This window comes from Eschrichtius robustus, chromosome 11 (genome assembly GCF_028021215.1).
Source record: "Eschrichtius robustus isolate mEscRob2 chromosome 11, mEscRob2.pri, whole genome shotgun sequence".
Classification (NCBI taxonomy): Eukaryota; Metazoa; Chordata; class Mammalia; order Artiodactyla; family Eschrichtiidae; genus Eschrichtius; species Eschrichtius robustus.
This window is the reverse complement of record NC_090834.1, coordinates 14814708-14841651: the sequence shown is the minus strand read 5'-3', so window position 1 is coordinate 14841651 and position 26944 is coordinate 14814708. Positions and strand designations below refer to the sequence as shown.

Below are 26944 nucleotides of genomic sequence, written 5' to 3'. Positions count from 1 at the left end.
TTAATTATATTTGGAATTCCATATAATATTAAGGGGGTTTGGGGTGATGGCAGGTAAGATCTGGACGGTTAGCCAAATGAAGTCTGGGTTTTACAAGGTTGGGAAGGCCTGTCCTGGTCCTTCAGACTGCCTGCCCCCTTTTATGTGTGCACGAGGGGCAGGGCAGGGGCAGCACGACACCCCCATCTCACCGTTCCAGGCTCCACAGACGAGGCTAGGAGGGGCAGGAGAAGGGCAGAGAGGGCTCGCCCATGGCAGGCGGTGGGCTTGGCTTCTGCTGGGCTCAGCTCTGGGCCGGCTCCGCCCAGCCCAGTCCTGCGTTGGGGCTGGGGTTCTCCTCCCCACACCACTGTGATGAGCTAACCGCCGTGACTCAGGACCAACACCGCCTCTGTAATTAATGTGCCGGCAAAGGCCAGCTCACAGGCCCAGAGCACCAGAAGGGCTGGACTAACCAGAGAGCCCTCCAAGGCTTCCAGAAGCCTCTGTAGCCTGCCAAGACCGATTAGGTGCCCAAATCTGTGCCACCACGGCCCCCCGGGGTGCCCCCGACATCACATCACTAGCTTCTAAGTGGCTGTTTGTGTGTGTCATCCGTTTTGTTCTCTTTCCAATGGAACTGCAGAGCCGCTATGTAGTAGACACACAGTATTTGATGCGTGAACAAATGGGTGGATGAAGTAATGACGAAAAGCTCTGATCTCCTGAGAACTTCAGTAGCATTTCCTTCCTGTAGCCCCATTTGGTCCTCAGCTCCAACCTCACGGCAGTTAGATGTTTGGATGTATAGGTACTTTTCTTGTGTTCCCAACTTTGGTGTCGGCAATTTGCCAGCAGAGAGCAGCGTGGGAAGAGCATAGCTTAGGAGCCAGACCCAGCTGGACCCGGTCTTGGAGCTGCCACTTATTACTGCATGGCCTCGGGGAATTCTCTCTCTAAAGCTCCTCTCCTCAAATGTAAAATGAAGCTAATAATAGTACCTGCTCCGCAGGACGGGTTGTGAAGAGTAAGTGAAATTGTAGATGTAAAATGCCTACCACAGTGTCTGGTCTCTGTTAAGTGCTCGATATACCAGTGAAACAATTCGATCTGTTTATCCTGATGAAGACCAGTATCCAAACCCTGGCTCTGTCACCAATTTGCAATGTCAGATGTGTCACTGGGGCAAGTTTGTTTCCAACCTCTGGGTCTCAGTTCCCCTAACTGTAAGACAGAGGTGTTCCACTAAATGATCTCTAAGAATCTTTGACATCCACCACGCTGAAGCTCTGGACCCTGGGATGGGTCAGCGGATGCTGCCAAGTGTAAAGGCTGGGCCCCAGGGCTGCTGGATGAGCAGGGGGGGTGTGTGTGACAGGCATGGATCCACTCACCGGTCAGAGTCAGGGGCTCGGAGAGCCGCATGAGGGCGATGTCATAGTCGTCCTTGCTGTCCGTGTAGTTGCTGTTGATAATGATCTGAGCAATGGAGGCTCCCTCGGGCAGCTGGTGCAGGTTGTTGGTGCCCGCGTACACCTTCCAGCCCTCCAGGATCTTCTCCGGGTTTCTGCCAGAGCCACAGAGAGCATGGGCCAGTTACCACCTGGCAGAGCCCTCTGGCAGCATCCGCTGCACACAGGGAGCCGCAGCCAGAGCACCACTGGAGGCAGGAGAATGGATGAAATGACCTCTGGAGGGAGCTCTCTATCTTAGCCCAGGGATCTAGGACAATCCCCTACTTCCAAGAAACCGTTCTGAACTGGCTGCTCTGTACCTTACAATAGAAAACGGGAGGGGATGAGTAAGACTTCTGGGACCACTGGCCCCACTGTCTCCTCTGGACGCCACCAAGGATCAAATAAGGTGGGTGGGACACATCTCAGTGGTAGTATCCTCAGCAGAAACGGAGCTTCTGACAGGACAAAGTGACCCACTGAAGCCTCGCTACTGGGGAAGGCAGTGGCCCTGAGGCCTCGTCTCCGAGCCCTTTCCTGTCCACCAGCTCGAAGGACAGGCCTGGCTGGTGACCATCAGAAGCTGACTGCACTGCCCTTCCCACAATCCCCATCCCTCAATTCCTGGGACAGCATTCCTGACGTCTTGGGCTCCTCCCCTCTAACTTCCAGTTTCTGGAAGCAGCAACAAGCCCCAAACCTCTTTATTTCACCCTGGTCTTTAGGGCAGGCTCACAATTCCTTCCTTCTACCTGCCTCTCTCTCTCCCTTGGAGCCCCCAATGGTATTTTCCTCACTCTGTACTGGCTCAGAACAAGTAATCCCAACTCACAGCCCCAGGACCAAATACCAACGGCAAATCATGGTCCTCGCCACACACGTGCCGCCCAACCCGCAGGGTCCAGGCTTACAAACAAAGCCCTCCTCCACAGAGAGAAGTCAGTCTGCCCTCAGCCCTTGCTGGTGTCCCCGACCCTCAGCGGTGTCGCATCCCTGCCCCCTTGGGCACTTACATGAAGAAGCAGTGGGCGGCGGTGAGAACCCACTGGGCATCGATCAGCGTGCCCCCGCAAATGTGGGTGTCGGCATACTGCAGACTAACTTGCCAAGGCCACTTGCTCTCTGGGGCCAGCGCCCCTCCCACGATCCGCCCGGTCATGGCCCTCAGTCCACAGTCTGGGGAGAAGCAGAAGAGATGAACTAGTATGAACTCAGCTTTTCTTGGAGCTGCTACCATGCTCCCAGGCCCAGGGAAGCTCAGGCAGCCGCATCCTGAGGGCACCACCCACCCCTGGAGGCCGCTGTGCTCACTTAATCTGATGCGGCACAGCTGCTTCCTGCCAACACAGAGCTCCCACATGGTGGGTTAGCTTTCTGGGATCATCCAGTGGGAAGTTTGGTCCTAGGAAAGATCCTCTTTCCTCCCACTCATTCATTCTTCCATAAATGTTTCCTAAATACCTCATGCTTTGGGCACTGTGCCAGGCATTAGGACCACAGCGGTGAATCCCAGGGCTGCTGTCAGGAGCTCGGGAACGCAGACCAAGCCTAACATGACCCTGACTTGGTAAGCACTGTGATGGGGATCGTTTCAAAACAAAGGAGAGGGCTTCCCTGGTGGCGCAGTGGTTGAGAGTCTGCCTGCCAGTGCAGGGGACATGGGTTCGAGCCCTGGTCTGGGAAGATCCCACATGCCGCGGAGCAGCTGGGCCCGTGAGCCACAATTACTGAGCCTGCGCGTCTGAAGCCTGTGCTCCGCAACAAGAGAGGCCGCGATAGTGAGAGGCCCGCGCACCGTGATGAAGAGTGGCCCCCGCTTGCCGCAACTAGAGAAAGCCCTCGCACAGAAACGAAGACCCAACACAGCCATAAATAAATAAATTAATTAATTTAAAAAAATTTAAAAAAGAAAACAAAGGAGAAAAGCCCTTCCCGTGATGCACAGGTAGTTCGTGCCCACATGTTTCCTCATTGGGTCATTCCGTGCTGTTGGGGACCCTGCACCCCAAGCGGACATTTCCAAACATGTTCTGGAGTGAGTCCTCCCCCCGGAAATCATGGACAGAGTTTGTTCATATGTGTGTTCTTTCTTTGAAGAAGGAGAGAGGGAAGAGCCAGCGGTGGTCCGAGGGGGCTCCATCCACAGCACTGTGCCCGCCTGCTCAGGGGAGCACCTCACCTGGTCACCATGAGCACACAGCACTCGTGGACCCGTTAACAGTCTGGGCTTTGGGGTCAGACCCAAGGTCCAATACCAGCTCCTTACCTACCAGCGGTCTGACCTTAAGTAAGGCAAAATTTTCAGTCTCTTTTCAGTAAGTGGACAATAATGGCACCTGCCTCGTGAGAATTAAACGTAATCACGTTTGTAAAGCTATAGGAGCAGTGCCTTGGCATCCAGTGTGCTCCGTAAATGTTGGCTCTGGATCTAGTTCCATGTCTATTGATAGCAGAGCTTTAAGCTGGCCCTGACGTGCTCTCCCAGTCCTCTGCCCTCCGCCCAGAATCCAGGAGACTTGAATGGCGAGGTTGCTGGGCTAAGCAGAGTCAGGAGAAGGGGAAATGCTACCCTGAGAATGTCCATCCAGGTGCCTTACAGAGACCCTGGCCCAGAAGCAGGCCTGCTGCTCCAGCCCCTCTTCCTGGCTTGGACACCCAGGGCTGGCACTCTCCCTCATAGGGACCCCACACCTCTTCCCCCTGACTCCCACCCCACACAGGCTACTATCCAGGAGAAAGGGCATCCTCTTACGGGAACACTGGAGAGCCACATATTGCTGGGAAGGGCATTCAGACCTGCAGGAGGAAACACAAAAGATGAGAAAAGGGCACATTAGCTGCCTCCTCCAGGAAGCCTTCCGTGATTGGCTCCTGCTAAGTCTCATCCCATCCCCTCTGCACAAGAATATGGAGATTCTTTTCTTTTCTTTTTTTTTTTTTACACCATCTTTATTGGAGTATAATTGCTTTACAATGTTGTGTTAGTTTCTGCTGTATAACAAATTAAATCAGCTATATGTATACATATATCCCCCATCCCCTCCCTCTTGCACCTCCCTCCCACACTCCCTATCCCACCCCTCTAGGTGGTCACAAAGCACCGAACTGATCTCCCCGTGCAATGCAGCTGCTCCCCACTAGCTATCTATTTTACATTTGGTAGTGTATATATGTCAGTGCATTCTCTCACTTCGTCCCAGCTTTCCCTTCCCCCTCCCCATGTCCTCAAGTCCATTCTCTATGTCTGCGTCTTTATTCCTGTCCTGCCCCTAGGTTCATCAGAACCTTTTTTTTTTTAGATTCTGTATACATGTGTTAGCATATGGTATTTGTTTTTCTCTTTCTGACTTACTTCACTCTGTATGACAGACTCTAGGTCCATCCACCTCACTACAAATAACTCAATTCTGTTTCTTTTTATGGCTGAGTAATATTCCATTTATATATGTGCCACATCTTCTTTATCCATTCATCTGTTGTTGGACACTTAGGGTGCTTTCATGTCCTGGCTATTGTAAATAGTGCTGCAATGAACCTTGTGGTACATGTCTCTTTTTGAATTATGGTTTTCTCAGGGTATATGCCCAGTAGTGGGATTGCTGAGTCATATGGTAGTTCTATTTTTAGTTTTTTAAGAAACTTCCATACTGTTCTCCATAGTGGCTGTATCAATTTACGTTCCCACCAACAGTGCAAGAGGGTTCCCTTTTCTCACACCCTCTCCAGCATTTGTTGTTTGTAGATTTTTTGATGATGGCCATTCTGACTGGTGTGAGGTGATACCTCATTGTGGTTTTGATTTGCATTTCTCTAATGATTACTGATGTTGAGCATCCTTTCATGTGTTTATTGGCAATCTGTATACCTTCTTTGGAGAAATGTCTATTTAGATCCCATTTTTGGATTGGCTTGTTTGTTTTTTTGATATTGAGCTGCATGAGCTGCTTGTATATTTTGGAGATTAATCCTTTGTCAGTTGCTTCATTTGCAAATATTTTCTCCCATTCTGAGGGTTGTCTTTTCATCTTGTTTATGGTTTCTTTTGCTATGCAAAAGCTATTAAGTTTCATTAGGTCCCATTTGTTTAGTTTTGTTTTTATTTCCATTTCTCTAGGAGGTGGGTCAAAAAGGATCTTGCTGTGATTTATGTCATAGAGTGTTCTGCCTATGTTTTCCTCTGAGAGTTTGATAGTGTCTGGCCTTACATTTGGGTCTTTAATCCATTTTGAGTTTATTTTTGTGTATGGTGTTAGGAAGTGTTCTAATTTCATTCTTTTACACGTAGCTGTCCAGTTTTCCCAGCACCACTTATTGAAGAGACTGTCTTTTCTCCATTGTATATTCCTGCCTCCTTTATCAAAGATAAGGTGACCATATGTGCATGGGTTTATCTCTGGGCTTTCTATTCTGTTCCATTGATGTATATTTCTGTTTTTGTGCCAGTACCATATTGTCTTGATTACTGTAGCTTTGTAGTATAGTCTGAAGTCAGGGAGCCTGATTCCTCCAGCTCCATTTTTCTTTCTCAAGATTGCTTTGGCTATTCGGGACCTTTCGTGTTTACATGCAAATGGTGAAATTTTTTGTTCTAGTTCTGTGAAAAATGCCATTGGTAGTTTGGTAGGGATTGCATTGAATCTGTAGATTGCTTTGGGTAGTATAGTCGTTTTCACAATGTTGATTCTTCCAATCCAAGAACATCCAAGAACATCTCTCCATCTGTTTGTATCATCTTTAATTTCTTTCATCAGTGTCTTATAGTTTTCTGCATACAGGTCTTTTGTCCTCCAGGTTTATTCCTAGGTATTTTATTCTTTTTGTTGCAATGGTAAATGGGAGTGTTTCCTTAATTTCTCTTTCAGATTTTTCATCATTAGTGTATAGGAATGCAAGAGATTTCTGTGCATTAATTTTGTATCCTGCTACTTTACCAAATTCATTGAGTAGCTCTAGTAGTTTTCTGGTAGCATCTTTAGGATTCTCTATATATAGTATCATGTCATCTGCAAACAGTGACAGCTTTACTTCTTCTTTTCCAATTCGGATTCCTTTTATTTCTTTTTCTTCTCTGTTGCTGTGGCTAAAACTTCCAAAACTATGTTGAATAATAGTGGTGAGAGTGGGCATCCTTGTCTTGTTCCTGATTTTAGAGGAAATGGTTTCAGGTTTTCCACCATTGAGAATGATGTTGGCTGTGGATTTGTCATATATGGCCTCTATTATGTTGAGGTAAGTTCCCTCTATGCCTACTTTCTGGAGAGTTTTTATCATAAATGGGTGTTGAATTTTGTCAAAAGCTTTTTCTGCATCTGTTGAGATTATCATATGGTTTTTATCTTTCAGTTTGTTAATATGGCTTATCACATTGATTGATTTGCGTATATTGAAGAATCCTTGCATTCCTGGGATAAACCCCACTTGAAGATGGAGATTCTGACCTTTCTCCCTCCCAGTGGGACAGACTCTTCCAGTGCTTTCTGCAGGAATGGGGATGGCTTAGTGCAAACCATGCCCACTCTTCTCCCAACCTCCCAGTTTTTCTGTGCAGATTGCACATATTGGCTAGGTCCGTGTCCTTTGAACTCATGACTTCACTGTCCCAGCATCTTTCCCCAGCTAAACAGATGGCCCAACATTCCTCTGACAGTTGCTCCATGTTCAGCCCACAACGTAGCACGCAAACCACCCAGCACAAAGCAGGCAATCCAGGAGGCAGCTCACTGCCTCCCTTCCCTCCCCATGCCTTCTTCTCTCACAGCCTGGTTTCTCCTCTCCCCTCCCCAAGGTAAACACTGCTAGTTGGTGGGGCACCACCCCCCAACTCCTCCCCTCCACCCCGTGGCGGTGGGAAAGAGCAGCTGCAGTGTGAAGATGACAGAAGGCGAGGCCCAGGGGGATGGCGGTGCTGCTCAGATGGGCCTCCCTGCCCCTGACTACCTGCACCTGGTACTCCCCCTCCCCATGCCCCACCCCAGTGATGTTTCCCCCTTTCCACCCCACGCCCCCTCCCTGCAGCAGCTTTCAGTCCAAACATCAGGCTGACCAGTGGCCCCGAGGTTTATTCATTGTCTCTGGCAACCAGGTAAACTCTTGGGGGCCCCTCTGACCTCGAGGTGCTCTGCGCACCCAGCTTCGACTGCTTTCAAGTCAGGAGGCAGGTAGTGAAGGAGAGCTGTTTCTGAGACGCTCCTGACATTCACGAGGGACTCCTGGAGGTGTGGTCCCAGAAAGGCCGAGGGAGAGGGGCTCCCTGACTCAGAGCACTCCTTCACTCCCCTGCGCACAGCTGACAGCCTGGCCCGCCTCACACACCTGTAGACGCTCTCCTGGAAGGTGGAGCTATATTTGGAGATTGAGAAACTGCTGTCAAAATTCCTATTGGTCACCTTGGCTGTCCGGTAAGCACTGCAAGGGAGGAGAGGGAAGAAGAATGAACCTCCTTGAGCCAGCGCACACCCATGGTTCCCCAGCCAGCGTTAGAGTCCCAGCGAGCCCTGCTGCAGAGGCCAGAGGCAGTTAAAACCCAACCATCTCGGACCCCACCCACTGTCCCCTACTAGCCCCACGCACTAACCCAGTCGTTTTGAAAGTGTGGTCCAATCCCAGGGGACAATGTTAGCACTGCCTGGAAATTTGTCAGAAATGCAAATTATTGGGCCCGGTCCCAGACCTACCAAATCAAGAATTCTTGTTCTGCATTTTAACAAGCTCTCCAGGTGATTCTGATGCGCTCTCAAGTTTGAGAAACACTGACCTGGCCCTTTTCTATCCAGACTGTGATCCTTGGACTGACTGCATCAGTATCATCCCAGACCTGCTGAGCCAGGCTCTGCATTTTAAAGATCCTCATGTTATGGGTTTGCGCATTAAAGCCTGAGAACCGCTTGGCTGTTAGACCACAGTGTGCCTAAGAATCACCGCCTGGGGTGTTGTTAAGCAGGTTTGAAATCCTAATCCCAGAGATTCTGATTTCAGGGTGCATTTTAACAAGCACCCCAGGTGATTCTGCTGTGGGTGATCCATGGACCGCTATCTGCGTGGCCCTTTGGTGTGTTTCTAGAACATGGGACACCCTTGCATGACAGCAGGCCTTTGCGGGCGCTGTCCCTCTACCCAGGGGCCTCCTCCATGCTCTGCTGACCTCCAGGCACAGTCAGGCACCCTCTCCGTGGTGTGTGCATAATGCTTCCCACGTGTCCTTTCCATTACACATCACGCGGTGCTGTGATTATTGGGTAAAGCCTCTCTCGCCCACACCATACCAGAGATTGTCCAAGGGCAGGGATCTTGTCTGGGTGAATGGCTCAGAAATAATAAAAGCTCGATGAATGTTCTTTGAATAAATGACACTATCTATTGAAGCCCAAGGGAAGTTCGCATTTGCATAAGGTCACACAACTCAATGATAAACGATGTCCGTTGTCTTCCAACTAGATCACCCGGGTCGTCTTTCACAGATGGGAACTCTGAGGCTGAGGTGGGGGCAGCGAACTGGTTCTAAGTCCTCGTCCCCAAGCCCTGGTGTTCTAGGTGGTTTCTACAGAGAGCCCACAGTGAGATGCTAATAAATCAACCTTTCTCGCTACAACTTCACACACATTGGTGAACCCCCATACTACTTGGTTTGAAACCCAGACCAAGAGGGAGGATGGAGGTGACTATGTGGCCTGCCAACTGGGGGCTCCTTCAAGGGGGAAGGTCATGGTAAACCCCACTCCCTACTCCACCCACTGGTACCAGCTTCTTGTTTCAGATCTGTAGAGCCAAAGATGCTAATGACGTTACCTAGCCACATCTGCCCATCTCATTCCTGTTTGATGCATTCTAGCCCAAGCCGCAGCTGCTGCTCAAAGTCCGCTGAAGGGTTTGCACAGCCTGAGTTGCTGGTTCCCAGATGTGAGGAGAAGACGAGACCTGCCCGAATGCCCACCCACCCCACAGGGCCTCCGCGACCACTGAATGCGAGCGTGGGCATGAGGGCGCTTTGATGCAGAAAACCATATAGGAACGTCATCCTGCTGCAGATCTGCAAATAACTACTTTGGCCTCTTGGAAACAGCTTGTCCCCAGACTTGGGCTCCTCGGGCCACTGTCCCTTTGAATAATTCAAGGGTGCTATGAGCTAGTGACCTCAGCCCTGGTCCCCAAGAGTCTTTTTAATATGAGTTTCCATCAATGATCCTGAGATGCCCTTACGAAGAGTCTGCGGCACCCCTGAAGCTGGGACTCATAGGGGAGGTTTACCTCTTGAAACCCAGCTGCTGGCAGATCTTCTTCGAGTAGAAATCATCCCAGCTGTCACTGCAGATGGGAAGCCACTTATGGGAGGATCCAGAGTAGAATTTAAGCAGAGACGTGTCCCAGTCAAACCTCACTGCAGGGCAAAAAAAGGTCAAGGCAGGTCCTCAGCACCAGGAAGCTCCAAGTTCTTGAGGAATGAACCGAGTAAGGCTCTGAGATGCTCCTGTCCTAAGGCTTCTCACTGAGGCCTTGCAAACAGCCGGGAGCTTGGCCCGGGATGGGATGATCATCAGCCAGTGCTCAGAGGCCAGGATGCTCAGTAAGGGCAGAGCCAAGGCAAGGGGCTGGGGCAGCGCAGAAAGAGCTCTCCATCTGACAGGACCCACGAGCCGTCACTGGGAGAAAGGGTGTGCGCTGCCAGGAGCTATCACCCCAAGAGGGCAGTGACGTGCCCAAATAAGAGAGGGACAAGGGGAGTGATGATCAACTGAGTGCTCACTAGACAGGCTGAGTCACAGAGGGATGTGGTCATGGGCAAGGACACACATATACACACAGGTGGAAAGGGCCAGGTGTGCACCCACAGACACCCACGTTAGGGCTGTACATGGACAACACAAGTAAAAACCACTGAGGACCAGCGCTCAAAGAGATCTCTGTGCTCGTGAAAGCCTTCATTTACAAACTGACCTTCGTGAAACCACAGGGGTGGCAGGTCAGAGGTCACCTGCTGGGCACGTGGACAGAGCTCCGGACCCCACGCCTGCCTCCAGCCAGAGCAGCCCTGCTTTGCTCAGTCTGGTAGCTGTGAGCCGTCAGATTGTATCTGAGAACCACTAATCTTGTCCAATCCACTCATTTTCCAAGTTAGGAAACTGAAGCCCAGAGAAGGTAAGTGATTAACCCAAGTCACATAGCACTCAAAGCCAGGTTCCAAACCCCAGTCTACTGTAACTAGAGTCCAGATCTTCTGAGTCTCTGTCCATCGCCTCCCATTTGAGCTGATACCAAGTTTGCAGCCCCCAGAGTACACATGCGCGGGTGCACACGCACGCACACACACACACACTCATGCGCACACGCGCGCACACGCACACACGCGCGCACACACACACACGCACAGCCGGCCTCCTTACCACAGCCCAGCTCGTCGCTCTTCAGCTTACAGTCCACGACCCCATCACAGCGCACAGCCTGCTTGGGGCAGCTCTCTACCGGCTCCTTGTACTTGATCCCTATGTGGCCCTGCCAGAAGTAGACTGAAAAAGATGAAGCAGAAGCCTGGTCACTGCCAGCCCCAGAGAGACATGACACTAAGCAGCCCAAGGCCCTGGGTGTTCTGAGACACTGATCTGCAATCCCTCTTGGATTCTGGGTCTCTCGTCCCCCATCTGTATGGAGAGAAAGGCTGCTCAGGAATGCTCCAGAAAGCTCCTGCAAGCAGGGCAGCACTCAAGAGCAGCCACCCAGAGAGGGAGAGAGGGAGGTGTGGAGACGGTTTCTACTCTGGGAGCTCCCCTGCCCTACGTGCTGGCCAGAGTGGTGGTCAGAGAAACCCCTTCCTCCACCATCCCAGAGGCCCCTCCTCAGAGCCACTCTGGCATCCCTCCGCCTCTGTGCTCTGCGGGTTGTAGCAGAGACATTTCCATCTTCAGTCGTACACTTGCAACCACTACCTGTCCTGTCTTCTCAAAGGCTGTCCTCCCAGCCTCAGAGGCTCCTGGATTTTCTTCCTCCTCCCTCTTCTCTAAACAAGGGATGTCCCCTTGGCTCAGTTCTTGCCCCATTACTTGTCTTGATGCCTTTAAATGTCTTCCCACTCTGCGAGCAACTCTAGGTGGCTGATTCCTAAATGTACAAGTTGAGCTGAAAAGCCAACAGCTTTACAAACCATATGTGAAAATCAGCTTCATGACTTCTTCTAAGACCCATCTCTTTCCAAACTAGGAACCGTCATCCCTCCTGCCGGGAAACACCTCCCCTTGGATGCCTGAGAAACCCCGGGTTCTGACTCCTCACCCTGCCTCTTGTCTGCAACCTGTTACTCAGCCCTCACATATCCCACTGGTCCCACTATGCTCTCCATCACCCCGGGTGCAGGTCAGCCTTGTGTGACTGCTCCTTCCAAGTCCAGCCACCAATCCCTCCTAACCTCTTGGACTTCCCCCTCCTCTCTGTGCCCTGGTCTTTCCCTCTCCCACGTCCTGGGCACTGAGGCTCCTGGGATCACTTTGATGTGTAGCAGAGAGAGCTCTCGGGGGCAGGGGCTCTAGTCCTGACCCCACTGCAGAGCTGCTCAGTGACCACTTCCCTGGGAATTCCGGAGGTCAGGGGACTTCAGGGAATGCTGTGAAATCATGCTGAGCACCTGCCCTCAGTTGCCATCTCCCCCCTCCATGGGTTATTTCCTACTGGAGCAGATGTCCCATGTGGGGAAGGGAGGCAGCAGGGTGGGGCACCCCAGCGGGAGGTTCACATGGATGCCACGTGGCGGCAGGTTCCGTGTTGACGCCTTCACATGCATTGTCAGGCAGGCGGGGAAACTGAGGCTCGGGAAGTTAATTAACTTGCTGAAGTCACACAGCTGGTAAGTGGCGGAGCCGAGATGCTTCGGCAGGTCTGTCTGGTCCTAAAGCCATACTCCTTGTTGTTGTTGTTTTTTTTTTTTACTTTTATTTGTATTTATTTTTTGCAGCATTTATTCCTGGGCCATAAGTTTTTGTTTCTTCAGTTTCTTCTGGGATATCTTCTTCTGGGCAACCTCCTCTTCTGGTTTAGGAACAATCTGTTATTTTTCAGTAAGGATCATCTCAATGTGGCAGGGAGAGCTCATGTATGGGTTGATCCAACCACGAGCTCTGTAAGTCCTGCGCCGCACCTTGGGGGCTTTGTTCACCTGGATGTGCTCAATGACCAGAGAATCTACATCTAAGCCCTTAAGATCAGCATTACTCTCTGCATTTTTGAGCATGTTCAGTAAAAATTCAGCACTCCTTCTGGGCCACCGACCCTGCGTCCAGCCCCACTGTTTGGCCTGGGCACACCTACCAACTCCAACGTTGTAACGACGGAATGGCACACGTTGCCTCTTTAAAGTGCCATCCTTCAGATACTTGGTGGCTTTTCGGATATGCATACCCTTAATGGCCTGGGCAGTTTCACGAGTGTTCTTAAAGTGAACACGAAGATTTGAACCTCTTGACTTGCATGATTTTGTGGGGTTTTCTGGGTCAAGTGAAGAGGGAACCATTTTTAGAGGTCACCTCAAGCCACTTACCGGAAAAGGAAACATAAAGCCATACTTTTAACCAGCGTGCAACTTCTTCCCACGCAATCCTGTCCCTCAAACAGCCCTGCCCTTCGCCTCCCGTGCTGCCTCTTTAACAGAATCCTTACCCCTCAGCCTGGCATTTAAAGCTCTCTACAATGTGGCCCAGCCATGCCCAACCAAATGACAGCCCTCAGGTCCCCAAATGAATATTCTCTCCGGTTAAGTGGGTCCCTTCCCTCTCCCCATGCCAACTTGCCCATCTGCCCCCCCACGTTCCCTGCAGCTGCTCATCCTGCTCAGATGCCCTGCCCAAGACGCACCCCCCCAACCTTCTAGGTCCTCATCTGGCCCCATGGCCTTTATGAGCTGTCCCCTGCCACCCCAGCCCATACAGCTGTCCTCTCTTCCTGATGGTCACACTCAAATCCACTTGCTCTTAATCAATTCCATCTACGTCCCCCAGGAGACTGTACTCTCCCTGAGGACAGGGCGATGTGATGTGTGATCCCCTTTGCTCCCTCCTAAGATTTCCCACTGTGCTGGGCTCAGAGTGGACTCCCCGGCAGGGAGTCCAGGGACATGTCCTGAGTATCTTTCCCAAAGGAGGGCGTGGAATTGTGGGAGCCTGGACCCCTGAACACTTTATCCCATTGACTAAAAATGCCTGGGGACTTTTCCTAATCAATGTTTTTATGTTTGTTTTTTAAATAACTAACTTTTTTAGAGTGGGATTTTGTGCCAGGCATCGTGCCAGTAGCTCATTTATTCCTTATAACCCAGTGAAATCTTTAGGAAATTTTACTGAGCACATAATAAGTTGAATGAATGAATTTAATCCCATTTGAAGAAACAGAAACTGAGCTCAGACTGGTTAACTACTCGCCCAAGTAAGTAACACAGATGGGACCCAAGCCAGGTTCCTCTGACTTCCCACCCTCTCAACCCAGCTACCTCCAAGGGGCCTGGAGGTGCCATGGTCCAAGGCCATTTGCAGGAGTGTCCCTTTGTGGACATGGCAGCCGGCGAGTATGTGTTCCCCGCTCGTCTCCCTGCTGCATGTCCCCATCCCTGAACCGCACTCCACCCCGCAGTGACCAGAGCCCAGCCCTGCTCCCTCTGTTAAACTCACAGAGAACGATGAGCGACACCACGAGGGCGATGAAGAGGAAGATACATCCGACGAGCAGCATACGCTTCAGGCCCTCCTGCCTGGTGAACTTGGGCAAGTTGATACCTGGGAACAGGCCAGAAGTAGGGGAGGGTGAGGCTGTTGGAGGGGAGTCCGGCACAATGGATGAGGGAGAAGGAAAGAAGGCTGGCCCAGGAGGGCCCTGTTAGGACCACTCCACCCAGAATATGGCACCGCCCCTGCCTGAAACCAAGCTCCCTTTTACTCAGCATCTACTGTGGGCCAGCTAGGCATTTGCATGTGTTATCTTATTTAATTCTGACAGCAACTGTGTGAGCTGGGTATCATTACGCCCATTTTATAGATGGGGAAACTGAGGTTCATGGATGTTAAATAACTTGCTCAAGCTTACTTGGCTAGTGAGTGGCAGAGTAGGGATTCAAATGAAATGTGTCTGATCCCAAAGGTCTCCACACCAAAGTGCCTCACCGGCCCTTCAAAGGGCAAGACTGGGCCCCAAATCTTGGTTTGGATGCTCCTTCAGGCCTGTTTATACTGCAGTGCTGGGGCAGGAGGACAGGAGGAGGGCAAAGTTGGGATGGGCAGAAAGGCTGCTTCCCTAAGGGCAGAGCCAGTCCCTGAGGACCATTTGACGTCTCTGTCTCCCTATTAGCTGAATCCTATAAGCCAGCTTGGGAAGTTGGGGGTGGGGCATGCCTGCCAGATCAGAATCTCTCTCTTTGCCCCTCTACCCACAGATGAGCCCACGATCATGACTGTACTCCAGTGCAGAGCCCAGCTTCCCTGGCAGACCCCCAGGGCAGCCCAAGGAAAGAACCCTGGTTTCTAACCAGGAGCCGTGGCTCTCAAAATCTGCACCTTGACCCAGACTGAGCAGCCTCCAAAGTTACATCTGCTTTGTCGGTCCTGGTTTCTTAACCTCTACCCCATTTGCTGCAATTTCCCACTGCCTTGGGTTTGCATGTCATGGTTCCTTCCTGCCCCCTCCTCCCCAGGTCCCCCACTGCCCACCTGGACCATCCCCGCTCCTTCCCAGTCATCGTTATTCAAGAGCTAGAGGAGGAGCAGAGAGTGACAACTTGGAGATTTCCCCCCACTGCACCCCCCTCCGCCCTTGGACTGCTTCCCTGTTCCTCTTGCCTTCCCTGCAGGAGCCCCCTTACCTGGGCTCTCCCTGGTGGCCCTGGCAGCTGGTGTGGACCTGTTAGGAGGTGGTTGGACAGGTACGGCCCTCACTGGTGTGGCTCTAACAAGGAATACTCTCGTTGGAGACGATGTCATGGAGGCTGACATGGCAGACGATGACCTGCCGGGCGTTGACCTGGAAGGTGGTACCCGGGCTGGGCACGCACAGGCCAGCGATGACCGGGCTGGAGGCGTCCTTGCTGGGGAGGCATTCTGAAAGCAGAGTGAAAGCCATCCCTCAGGCTGCTCCCCACTGCCAACCCATCCAGCTGTCAGCCCTGCTGGGCCAGGAGGTAGATGCCCTGGAGCAGGCGGCTAGGGGGTGAGCAGACCTCCCAGACAGGGAAGAGAATGTCCAGGGATGGATGAAAGCTCAAAGAGCCTGCGGTACCCTACTCCCTGCAGTCTCTCCCCATCACAGGGACCTGCGGAGGTGGGCAGAGGGCTGTGGGTCATCTGCCTGGGGTATGGGGGCACCTGCTTTGGCTACATGTGTCTAGAGACCCTCAAAAAAGAGGTTGCTGGACCGGACCCTCACTCTGAGGGGGAAGTAACCACCCTTTCTGCCCTCTTCACTCCCCTGCATCCTGCCCTTCTGTGTATGTGTGTTATATTATAAAACATCATTCTTACTATGAGCTGTCATCAAAAAGTGTGAAAGCACTACCTAAGAAAAGCCCTGACCTGCCTTGTACCCCACTGTTCTCAGTAACACAGGAAGTCACACACGCGCGCACGTGAGCACACACACACACACACACACACCCCAATACATCAGGGGAAAAGGAGAGGCAAGATGAAGGGGAAGAAGGTGACCAAGGTCCTTAACCTTCCTCAGCTGTAGGTGGAGTGATTTTTTCATTTAGATTTAGCACTTTAAGCTGTAGTTACAGAGGACTTATTCTCTGAGTGCTTTATGTATTTACTCACTTGATCTTGAGAACAACCCTATGAGGTAGGAACTCTTATTATCCCCATTTTGCATCAGGGGAAACAGAGGCAGAGAGATTCAGTAACTTGATCAAACTCTCAAGAGTTAGAGTGGCAGAGACAGGATTTGAGGCCAGAAGGTTGGGCTTTGGAGGCCACGCTCAACCACCAGGCTTTGCTGCCTCTCTGAGGAGGGATGCATGAGATAATGCAGCAGTGGCCAGAGCAGGCAATCAATGAACACCAGTGCTGTTCCTTCCTGGAGAGTCTGAGCCTTTGGGTGCACTGAATCTGGGATTGGGAGCTGGTGGGCAGCCAGGGCTGATGGAAAGTCCTTGAGCAGCCTCTGCTGGTGGCCAAGCCCTGGTCTGCAGGAACCCCAATCCCTGTCACCAGATCAGGCACCCTCTCTCCTCCCTCTGGCTCCTTACAGAGATCTCTGCCCTCCCTCACACCTTCTCTGCTTTCTAAGCCCCCTCTAGGTGTCCCCAGAACAGCAGGGGGTGCTGGAAACCGACCTGGCCCAGGGGCCACATCTGCCCCTCACTATCATTTCTGCTGAACACTGACTGGATACTCAGGAGGGCAGCCCGGGGAGGAGCAGGAATGGTGGGGGAAGGGACCTGTGCTCAGGGACCCTGCACTCTGGGCACAGTCGGCAGGGCTGTGTGGAAGAGACGGGGCTCTGGACCTTGGGCACCTCTGTTTCATCCCTCATCTACCACTGTGCTTAAAAGCATTTGACATTAGTAAGCAGCTCAGTTAATAAAAAGTCCTCTTCATTAGGACATCCGGCTCAAGCCAACACCATCAAGCCTACCAGGCAGGGTGGGTTTTTTTGTTTTTTTTAACTCCATCTTCTAAGAGTCAGAGGTCACTTTTTTTTAACTCCATCTTCTAAGAGTCAGAGGTCACTAATTGATCTGGTCACTTCTCCATTTTTCTGGAGGCTGTGGGATGAATTCAAGGAAGGACGTTGAGTCCCTGACCACACTCAGCTTGCCAGAGGCAGGGACCAGGAGTGACTATCCCAGGGAGTTACTGGGGTTAAGTGATGGACATGGGTAAATACACATGGGTCCAGATGCCCCAGCCAGCAGAGCAGGGACACACGCGTGTGTGCTTAGGGATATGAAGAGCAGCTAAACCAGAGCTCAGATTTCCCTCTCACCCCTGTTGTCTAGAGACTAGATTTCCACAAAACGAAGACAGGTTAGCCCCTGGAAGCCTCAAGGGGAACAGGACTGGGGTTGGAGCATGGAGAGGGGGTGAGGATATGCTGAAATCTACAATGCATCCGTTCACAGCACTGGCTTTGGATTCAGGCAGACCTGGGTCCCAATCCTAGCTCTAGAAGTGTGACCTTAGACAAGCCACTTAACTTTCCTTTTTCTTTTTCTTAATCTGTAGAATAGGACTAATACTCCTGAGGATTCAATGCGATAAAATAAGAAATCTCTTGCCCGTGCCTGGCACACAGTGGCTGGGCAGGAAACGGTCATTCCTCTCCCCCCCTTTGCACTGGCACACCCAGCGCCCACCGTGCTGAGATTTAACAGCCCCGAGGCATGGCCAAAGGGCTAAAAGGTGGTGTGAGCTCCTCTTGGGAGAAAAGAGGGTGCTCAGCAAAGGCCAGACTAAGGTCCTTCAATAAGAGGAACAAGCCCAGGCTGTGTAGAGCCCTGTGCTTCCTTCCCACAAGTGGTGGCCCCAGCCTCGGCACCTGAGCGAGACCTTGGCATTGTGGCACCTCAGCTGGCCTGCCAGGCCTCCCTCCCTGTTATGCTCACAATATACATCTTCCCTCACCTCAGGGGAAATTCCCATAACTCAATACAATAAAATTGATTATAGCTCCCAATGTATGGTACTTTAGGGTTTATAATACACCTGCACATCTATGGCCTCCTGAGGTCATCACTCCATCCCTGAGAGGTTGATATGTTTAGAAGCGCATTTTACAGGTGAGGAATCCAAGGCTCAGAGCTCAGATTGCCCAGAATCACATAGTCGGGCACCTGGCCCAAGCCCCTGTGCATCTGAGTCTCCTGCCCTCTTGAGTCAGGAGCAAGAGGCCCCCGGCCCAGTCTTTTCTCTGAACCCGGTGCATGGGATGCTCGTTCTGCATCTGTGACGTGGCATGAGAATCGGGCCTGGGACCTTGCAGGGCTGGGAGCGCCATGGGGAGCCTGGGGGTGGAGCCGAGGCTTCCTGCAGGGATCTTGGTCTTTCCAGTAGGAAGCAGGGAACTGAAAGTTTCCAGTGGGAAGCAGGGTTGGGTCCGGTGGCCTGCCAGGACAAGCCTGGTCGTCAGGAGCCGTGGCATCACAGCCCTCCGGTACTCTCAAGGCCAGCTGGTGACTGGGCAAGAGACTTAACCTCTTTACATCTCGGTTTCCTTACCTGTGCGGTGAGCCGGTCACCTTGCTTCATAGCACTGCAGTGATAGGTGATGTATATAAAGTAAGACTTGGTGACCATTAGCTGTGATGGTGGGTGGGTGTTTGTCTATTTGCTTGTTTGCTAAAGACACTGGGCTTGCAATAGAAAAATCTGTGTTCAAATTCGACTACATCCATTCCTAACTGGCTCGGGCAAGTACATTAACCCTTCAGAATCTGTCTTCCCACATATAAAATGGGATTGATCTTACCTTCTTCCCCCAGATTGAAAAGGAATAAATATGAAAGAGGCTGGCTTATAAATGCATATCACCGTAATAATAGGAACAGCCCACTAGGCATTTTACTTGATCCCATTTCAACCTCATAACAGCTCTTTGTGGTTGGTATTATTAACCCCATTTTATAGATTTTGAAACTGAGCTCCCAGGTGGTTAAGAACATGCCCAAATTTACATCTCAGGTAAGTGACGGCACTTGGATTCTATCCAGGCCTACTCAGAGCAAGTTGAGTCTGGCCCAAAATTATCACGAATGCCCACAGTAACTTCCTGCATTTCTTCAGGGCTTACAATTTGCAAAGAGCTTTTACACCCATTATTCCATTTGCTTCTCACAATGCTCCTAGTTAGCAAGCTGGACAGGAGTTATCATCCCCGGTTTATACATGAGGAAACTGGGGTTCAGAGGGACTCAAGAGCATGCCTAAAACCCCCGAAAGGATTAGTGGCCCTGGGACTCTTATCACAACCTTCTGACTCCCCCGGCAAGAGCTCAGGCCCTCCACCCGAGCGGGACCCTATGACCAGCTAGGGTCCTGTCACCCCATCAGCAGGGCCTGAACGAGAGAGAGGGCTGAGAGGCCCACAGGTGGTGGAGGCCCAGAGGAAGATGGGTGGGGAGACCTGGGGGAGGATGGAGGGAACAGGGAGCGGGCAGGCACAACAGGAAGCCGGGGGCAGCCAGGGAGGCAGGGCGACCTCCTGAGCCTTGCGGGTCCCTCTCCCCGATGCTGGCTCCACCCACAGGTAGGTCCCAAATCGCCCACCCACGGCCTTGGCCGGCAGGAAGTGGGAAGGAGAGGCCCTGGGGTCCCATCAGGAGACCCACCTGGGTCCCTCTTCTCTGAGTCTAGAGGGAGGTGGGACGTGTGAAATGGAACGAACCTGGGTCTCAGTACCCAAGGAGCCAGGTGGAGGGGTGAGTAGTCTCCAGCCAGACTCTTTCAAACTGTTACCTCTGGGCCTCAGCGGTCCAGCACAAAGTCTTCCCAAGGTTGGGAAGAGTACGGTGTGGGGATGGAGGGGAAGCTTGGGGGGGGAGGGGAGAAAGGGTGATACCCAAGAAGGGGCTGGAGGCCCTGGAGGCCCTGGCCTCAGGAGAACGAGCACTTTGGTGTTGGACAGGGTGGGAGACAGGTGGAGAGTTTCTGGCCCCACGGAGCAGGGCAAGAGAAGAGTCCTGGTCCCCAAAGTGCCAGATAGAGCTGCACATGTAGAGAGCTGCAAACCCCAGCAGGGACAGCAGGATGGAAGCACAGCCCCAAGACCAGAGGAACACAGCCTCCAGAGTGAGGCCGTCTACTCCATCTTCCTGACTCCAAACCATCACACTTCGAGGACGCTGCTGGGAAGAGTTCTCATTTTCTAGGACCACCAGAACAGGAGATTCCACAGCTGTCCTTCTTTACCCATTTCCCAGCCTTCCACCCCACCCTCCTGGAAGTTCTCCCTGACGTCTAACCTACTAGAGCAGTAACTCATTTCCCTTCCTCAATTCTTGGAGATCAACTGCTGAGATTCCAGCATCCCTCCTGGAGGCCTGACCTCTCCCTCAGAGCAGATGCCTTGAGCAGGTGGGGAACAGGGAGTGGAGGAGAATTCTTGCCCAAGGTCCTGAGATACAAGGGACAGAGCCCGGACCAGAACCGGCCTGACTCCTAGCCTTGGCCAGTGGGCAGCAGACCCAGGATTGGGAATCAGATGACCAAGGCCAGGCTCTCCACAACCTGCCTGCAGACCAGAGGCTCCTCGGTCTTCAGGGGGACAGGGGGACAGGGGGACAGGGCAGAGCCAAAGCGTGGGTGACTCTGGCCATTTCCCTGGCCTAACATTGCCAATCATTCTCTGCCTCTCTGCCCCCGCCACCCCTGGCGTGGTCCCTGGGGTTACCCCCTGGGCTAATACAGCCGTGAACCCTCACCGTGTCATGGACCAGGCCTATACCCCAGGCTGTCACTGATGCCACCTGCCTGTGTCTCTGCAGCTCCCGGGGACCCCTACTCAAAACTCATCCAGTCCCTTCAAGACGTTCTGGGGCAGGAGGCAGTGGGCAGGGCAGGGTCCACAGGAAGGCAGCAGCGGCAGATGAGCCAGGGAGAGGCCTGAAGAGAGCAGTCCCTGGCTCTGGGGCTTGTTCTAAGCACTTTCCTGGAGAGGAGCTGGTAAGCATTATTATTCCCATTTTATAGACAAGGAAGGAGAGGCCCAAAGTACTTGTGTGCTTTGCTCAAAGTTGCTCAGGTACGTCTTATAGCAGAAGAGGGACTAAACCCGAGACCCACTGCACCTGGTCCACTGCCCTCTTCTATACCACAGTTTCCGGGGTAGTTTCCCCAGCCCACGGCACCTGGGCCAGTGTTACGGTTTCCTGCGGCAGCTCTGCCCTGGGCCCTTACCTGGTGGGGGATGGGAGTAAGTTAACAAGCCCCCAAGTGGGTCCTACCCTTGGCCTCTCTGGGTCTCCTGCAGGCCCAGCCAGCAGTGCCAGAGGGGAGGGAGCTTCTGCTGTGCTGAGTGATGTCACAGTCACCTCCTGGATTGCTTCACCTCAGTGGTTATGTGGCTGCCGCCATGGATTGTGCCCTGGGCTTTCCGTAGAGACTGTTATTTACCCACAGGCGGCAGCCTGATCTCTGGCCCAGATGCACTGTGGGTCACTCAGAGCACCCGGCATTACAGGGAGCTGAACCCTATAATAAAGTCTCACGCTAGGCTTAAGAACGTCCACCTGCAGTGACTTGAACGCGTTTTCATGTCTCTCGGGGCCCCTTCAAGTCCAGCACGAGCTGACTGGGCCTCCCTCCCCGGTTCCGGGCCAGGCTCAGGCTGGGCATACCACAGGCTAGACGCATCTTGAAAACCCTCCAGTCCAACCCATTTTCCTATCGGTGAGGCGATTAAGGCCCAGAAAGGCAATGTGATTTGTCTAAGATCACACAGCCAGCTGGGGGCAGCGCCAGGACCAGAACCCAGATCTTCTGACTGCCGTCCTCAGGCTGTTGCACACCTCCATGCTCTCCCACTGCCTGCCCCTTCCCAAGCTCCAACAAGGAAGGACCCCTTGTTAGATTTAGGCCCCTGTGGCAGCGTCTCTCTCCCAGTAACCCTGAGAATCAAGGATGCTCAAAGGGTGGCAGCCCAGGCCGGCACCCCAGTATTCCAGGCTACGCAGGACGAGGTGCTCCCCAATCCCCACCGGAAGCACAAGCGGTGCCAAGGAAGATCAGGAGCCCCCTTTCACGGAACTTAAAAAGCCTCCTTGCCTGTTGGGAGCCTGGGGAACCCCTGGACCATGGCAGGGGAGCCTGAACCCCCCTCCAGTGTGGACTGGACTGGATCGGAGTGGTCCGTGCTTCTTTCCATCCTCACTGCCCAACCCAGGCTTCATTACACCTCCAGGTACACAGGGTTCCGTCCTACCCTCCCCGCTCCCTGGACCCAGAGAAACCGCACAGATACAGGCCCCCTCAGAACCCACAGGCAGATTTCCCAGCACCTCCTGCCACCCAGCCACCAGCACGCCCCACATACATGCAATGCTAACCTCAGGGACCCCAGTCGGCCTGGAATCAAACTGGGCTCCAGACTAAGAAGCCAGAGCCCCGAGGCCCCCCTCACCACAGGCACAGGAAGCCCCAGGGACTCTTGCTTCTGCTCCTAACCAGCTCCAGGACCTTAAGGACAGTCACTTTCCTTTCTGGGGCCAACCAAGGAAAAGGCTGGACAATCAGCTGTTTTCAAACGAGTTTCTACAGAGCATTAGAAGTTCCGTGGAGATGCCTTGGAGGCCCGCTTGTAGGTAAAGAGCTTCGAGTCCTTTACCCCACTTCAAACAGAGCAGATTAACTTTTCAGTTTTATGCAGTGGGTTCCACATAAGATTTCATTTGAACAAAAGAGTCTGCTACTACAAAGAACTTGAAAATTGCCGGCCTGATCGGGCGCTAAGGTTCCTTCTAGTTTAGGATGCCTCTTATACACATGAAAAAACCTTGGGGATCCCTATTAGACTAGAATCAAAATACCTTCCTGCTCATTCATTCATTCATTCATTCATCAAATAGTTTAAAGAACATTGAGTACCCCCTATTGCCAAACAAATAACGTTTGGTTGCCCAGGAACTTGGTGCCTCAGTTTCTCCCCATGCGCCCTCTCTGCCAAGGCTGGGGTGGTAACAGGGCTGCTACATAACGGGGGCCCCATGGACAGTCCTGGGTATTGCTTCCCTATCACAGGAGCCAGACGCCGCCTGGCATCGCCAAGGCCTCCACTTGGCTGACCAAGCCCTGGGTTCCCTGTGCTGGCATCCCTCCCTGCCTGGCTGGACACCGTCCACCCCCGTTGCTGCCGTACCAAGAGGAAGCTGTTTTGCCAAAGCGGGACACTTCAGCCAAGTGGCTACCGTTACATCCGTCAGCCTTCCCACCCAGCACCCAGCCTAGAGCCCCGTACACACACTCCCACACATTTCATGCTTACATTTGCCAGGTCACAGGGACAACACAGGGGTAGGCAGGGTGGGATGGGCCTAGTGTAAGGCTGCCTGGCACCAGTGCCAACATGGAACACAGAGGTTTCAGGTGAGGGCTGCATACCTGCAGGGACAAAGGGCAGGTGCCAGGAGTCCTGGGGGTGCCTGCACTTTGGGGTCTAGGGGATAGCAGAGCGACCTGAGCCTACTGGTCTGCCATCTTGGGAACCTGCCCAGCCCCCTCTAAAGACGGTGCCTCATCCTGGACCAGCCCTGGGGCCTCCAGCCATTCTCAAGTGCACAGCATCTGTGGCCTTGGGCTGACTGAAAAGCTGCTCCACTTTAAGAAGACCCAGGGCTTCCCTGGTGGCGCAGTGGTTGAGAATCCACCTGCCAATGCAGGGGACTCGGGTTCGAGCCCTGGTCCGGGAAGATCCCACATGCTGCGGAGCAACTAAGCCCATGTGCCACAACTACTGAGCCTGCGCTCTAGAGCCCGCGAGCCACAACTACTGAGCTCACGTGCCACAACTACTGAAGCCCGCGCGCCTAGAGCCCGTGCTCCGCAACAAGAGAAGCCACCACAATGAGAAGCCCGCACACCGCAACAAAGAGTAGCCCCCGCTTGCTGCAACTAGAGAAAGCCCGTGTGCAGCAATGAAGACCCAAAGCAGCCATAAATTAATGAATGAATGAATTAATTAAAAATAAAAAAGAAGACCCAGTAGAAGAAAATCCACTCTACAGAGGATTGTTGCTTTATCAGTGGGTCAACTTCAGTCTTTCTTTAATAAACATGACACTTCTTTAAGCATTAAGCATGTGACGCCTCTTGAAGAACACAAAGTATGCACTATTCTTCAGGAACAAATGCGCTTATCCAGCGTGGCACACTTGTAATCTCACTCTACGTGATTCCAGAGACTGTCATGGAACCAGAAAGGGGCCTCAGGGGGCAATGTGTACAACCCTCTCCTTGTGTAGGTGGGGAAACTGAGGCACGGAGAGCAGAAGATATTTGTCCAAATTTAGAGGAGCTAGGACTAGACCCTAGACGATGATGATGATGATGATGATGGCAATAAATCTTAACTCTATGAATACATGTCCATCTATCTATCTGTCTGTCTGTCTGTCTGTCTATGCCAGATGTTCTTATAAAAGAGACTTATTATGTGAAAGACACTATTCTAAGACCACTTGAAGTAGACACTATTTTGATTCCATTTCACAGATGAAGAAACTAAGGTGCAGAAAAGTTAAGTGATTGGTCCAAAGTCACTGCTGACCTGGAACTTGGTCAGTGTTCTGTCCACCACATCCTGCGGCTTCTCTCTTGAACACAAAGAAGCTGTGAGCCTTCTCCACCTTCTTTCTAAGGTCCCCCTGAAGTCCCAGACAGCTCACACAGGAACTTCATCAGGCTTAAGTCCATTGGCCACCATCTTTCTCACTACTTTATTGAGCTGATAGTCAAAAATCACAATGCGTCTTTCTGCAATGACGTCCTCAGGGAAAAAGGCACAGCCTTAGACGACCAGTTACTCCCAGTCTCCTCTTATTCAATTTAATTAGTGTTAAGAAATCTGTTGCAGATAAGCTTAAGATCTTCAGGAAGCTCTCTCTGTCCCCACCTCAGGCTCACTATCTTGGGGGTTCAACCTTAAATAAGGAGGTAATGGTTCAGTTCTTTCGTTCCAAGGTAAGTCTCCCAGAGTGAACGTGGGACCTGCCATACCATGTGACATTTATTCTATCAGTAATGAAAAGCCTGTACTCTACCCTGTGCCCCTCCAGTGACCTTCCATGTTGGTTCCTGACTCTGGACAGATGAGTTTCCTAGAAGGTGCCCCCCCACCATCACCCTGCCCCAGGGACTGGCCCTACCACCCTTCACATAGCTCAGCACTTCTCACCCCTTGTGTCTAGGGACCATCAAGTTTAGGTTCCCAGCAAGTTACCAAGGAACATGACCCATGGCTGTGACCATGGGTTCACCTTCCCCATGCCTCAAACCAAACTCCATTCTGCCTTCTGCATCCCCCTTACTGCTCACCAGAGGTTCCAATGAGCCCCAGAGGCCTAGGGTCAAATGACCTCGGTGAGGCAGAGACATGGGCCAAGGAGACCAGATCAGAGGGCAGGAGAAAAAGCCTGGGACAGAAAAGTCAAGAAGGGGCTGGAAGAATGGTGGGAGAGATGATGGTAGAGTTTTCAGAAATACATCTGGGGTTCAGAATGGACCACGAGCCAACTATCAGCCAGAACATAGGCTAAGCTGATCCTCAGTTCCAGCGTTGGCCCATCCTTCCCACAGTCCCAGATTCTACCACATCACTGGAGAACAAAAGAAGGTGGAGATGAGCAGAAAATAAGACCCAAGGAGAAGTAAGGGCACAGAGGAATGTCCCTCAAGAAAAGAAAGCTGAGGAATACTTGAACAAAATCTTTGGAAACCTTCACATGCATATGACTGGCTTTTCCACAGAGGACACTTAGCTGCTCTCTACCAAAAAACAGAAGAGGAAAGTAATCTTAGTTGTAGCAGAAGGAATCATGGTTAGACATAAGGAAGCACTTTCCAAGCATGAAGATTATTAAGCCTGAAAATAAGGACCAAGAGGAGTTTAAAATCCCCTTGAAGATCTTCAATGCCACCTTTTCTGAGATGGTTTATGAGTCTGGTGAGAGGGTCACCCAAAGATAACCCTGAAGCCGAGTTAGAATACCAAGCTTTCATGATTCTCAAACCAGCAAAGTTGTCCCAACAGCACATACGTCCTGGCTGGGGTTCTCAGGGGCCACAGAGCGGGAGCCCAGGATTCAGCCACACAGCCCTGGGGTGCTCCCTGACCAGACCCCAAATCCCATCAGCTCCTCCTCCCATGGGGCCCCTTTTAGGAACCATGATAAAAGGAGGCCGCGTGATCTTGATCCCCAGTAACTTCAAACTAGAAAAGGCACATTCAGTTTCCCCTGAAACCGAGGCACACTGCCGCTGCCCCACCTAGCTTCCAGCCCCATCCCTGTTTCCTCAGTGCCAGGAGGTTCTGGCCCAAGCTCCACAGATGCACTCACCAGGTGGCTGTCTCCGTCCATGGTCTCCGGAGGGGGTGAAGCCTCCAGCCTCAGCTGATGTTGACGGGAAGACCCATGTTTGGCTTCCCAGGCAGGTGAGGAAAAGGGGGCTGGAGGGCTGAAGGCCAGCCCTCACCAGATGGGCAGGGAAGCCAGTTGGGACATGTGAGGTAATCCTGTGTATGAACAACAGGGCAGAACTAGCCAGACCTGTCCCTCGCCCCTCCTCCAAGGCCATCCCAGTTACTCAGCAAATACCAAATACTGGGAGTATGAAGCTACCTTTATTCCCAAAGCTGTCCCCACAGAGTCAGCTGTGGGGAAGCCAGGGCTTCCAGACCACCTTTTGCAGAGGGGGATTCTGGGGAGAAATGGCCCAGGCCTTGGGAGGACAATCTTAGCCATGCCAACCTGGGCCCCTAAAACAGGTGCTTCTGAGCCCTCTGAGGTACGACCCTGTCCCCATAAAAGGATCGTCCAAGATCAGGGACCAGCGCCAACC

The 26944-nt window shown here is 52.2% G+C and overlaps 1 protein-coding gene across 1 annotated transcript in view; it reads right to left on the bottom strand.

Annotated features, from left to right (window-relative positions):
* Nucleotides 1-26680, bottom strand: part of TMPRSS13 (transmembrane serine protease 13) — a 32040-nt gene extending 5360 nt beyond the window's left edge. Inside the window, 9 exon segments of the mRNA XM_068555150.1 lie at nt 1374-1546; nt 2447-2609; nt 4186-4229; nt 9678-9807; nt 10811-10933; nt 14075-14179; nt 15259-15493; nt 26443-26469; nt 26471-26680. Coding sequence (XP_068411251.1) covers nt 1374-1546; nt 2447-2609; nt 4186-4229; nt 9678-9807; nt 10811-10933; nt 14075-14179; nt 15259-15493; nt 26443-26469; nt 26471-26680 — 1210 coding nt within the window.
* Nucleotides 26681-26944: the final 264 nt, after the last annotated feature.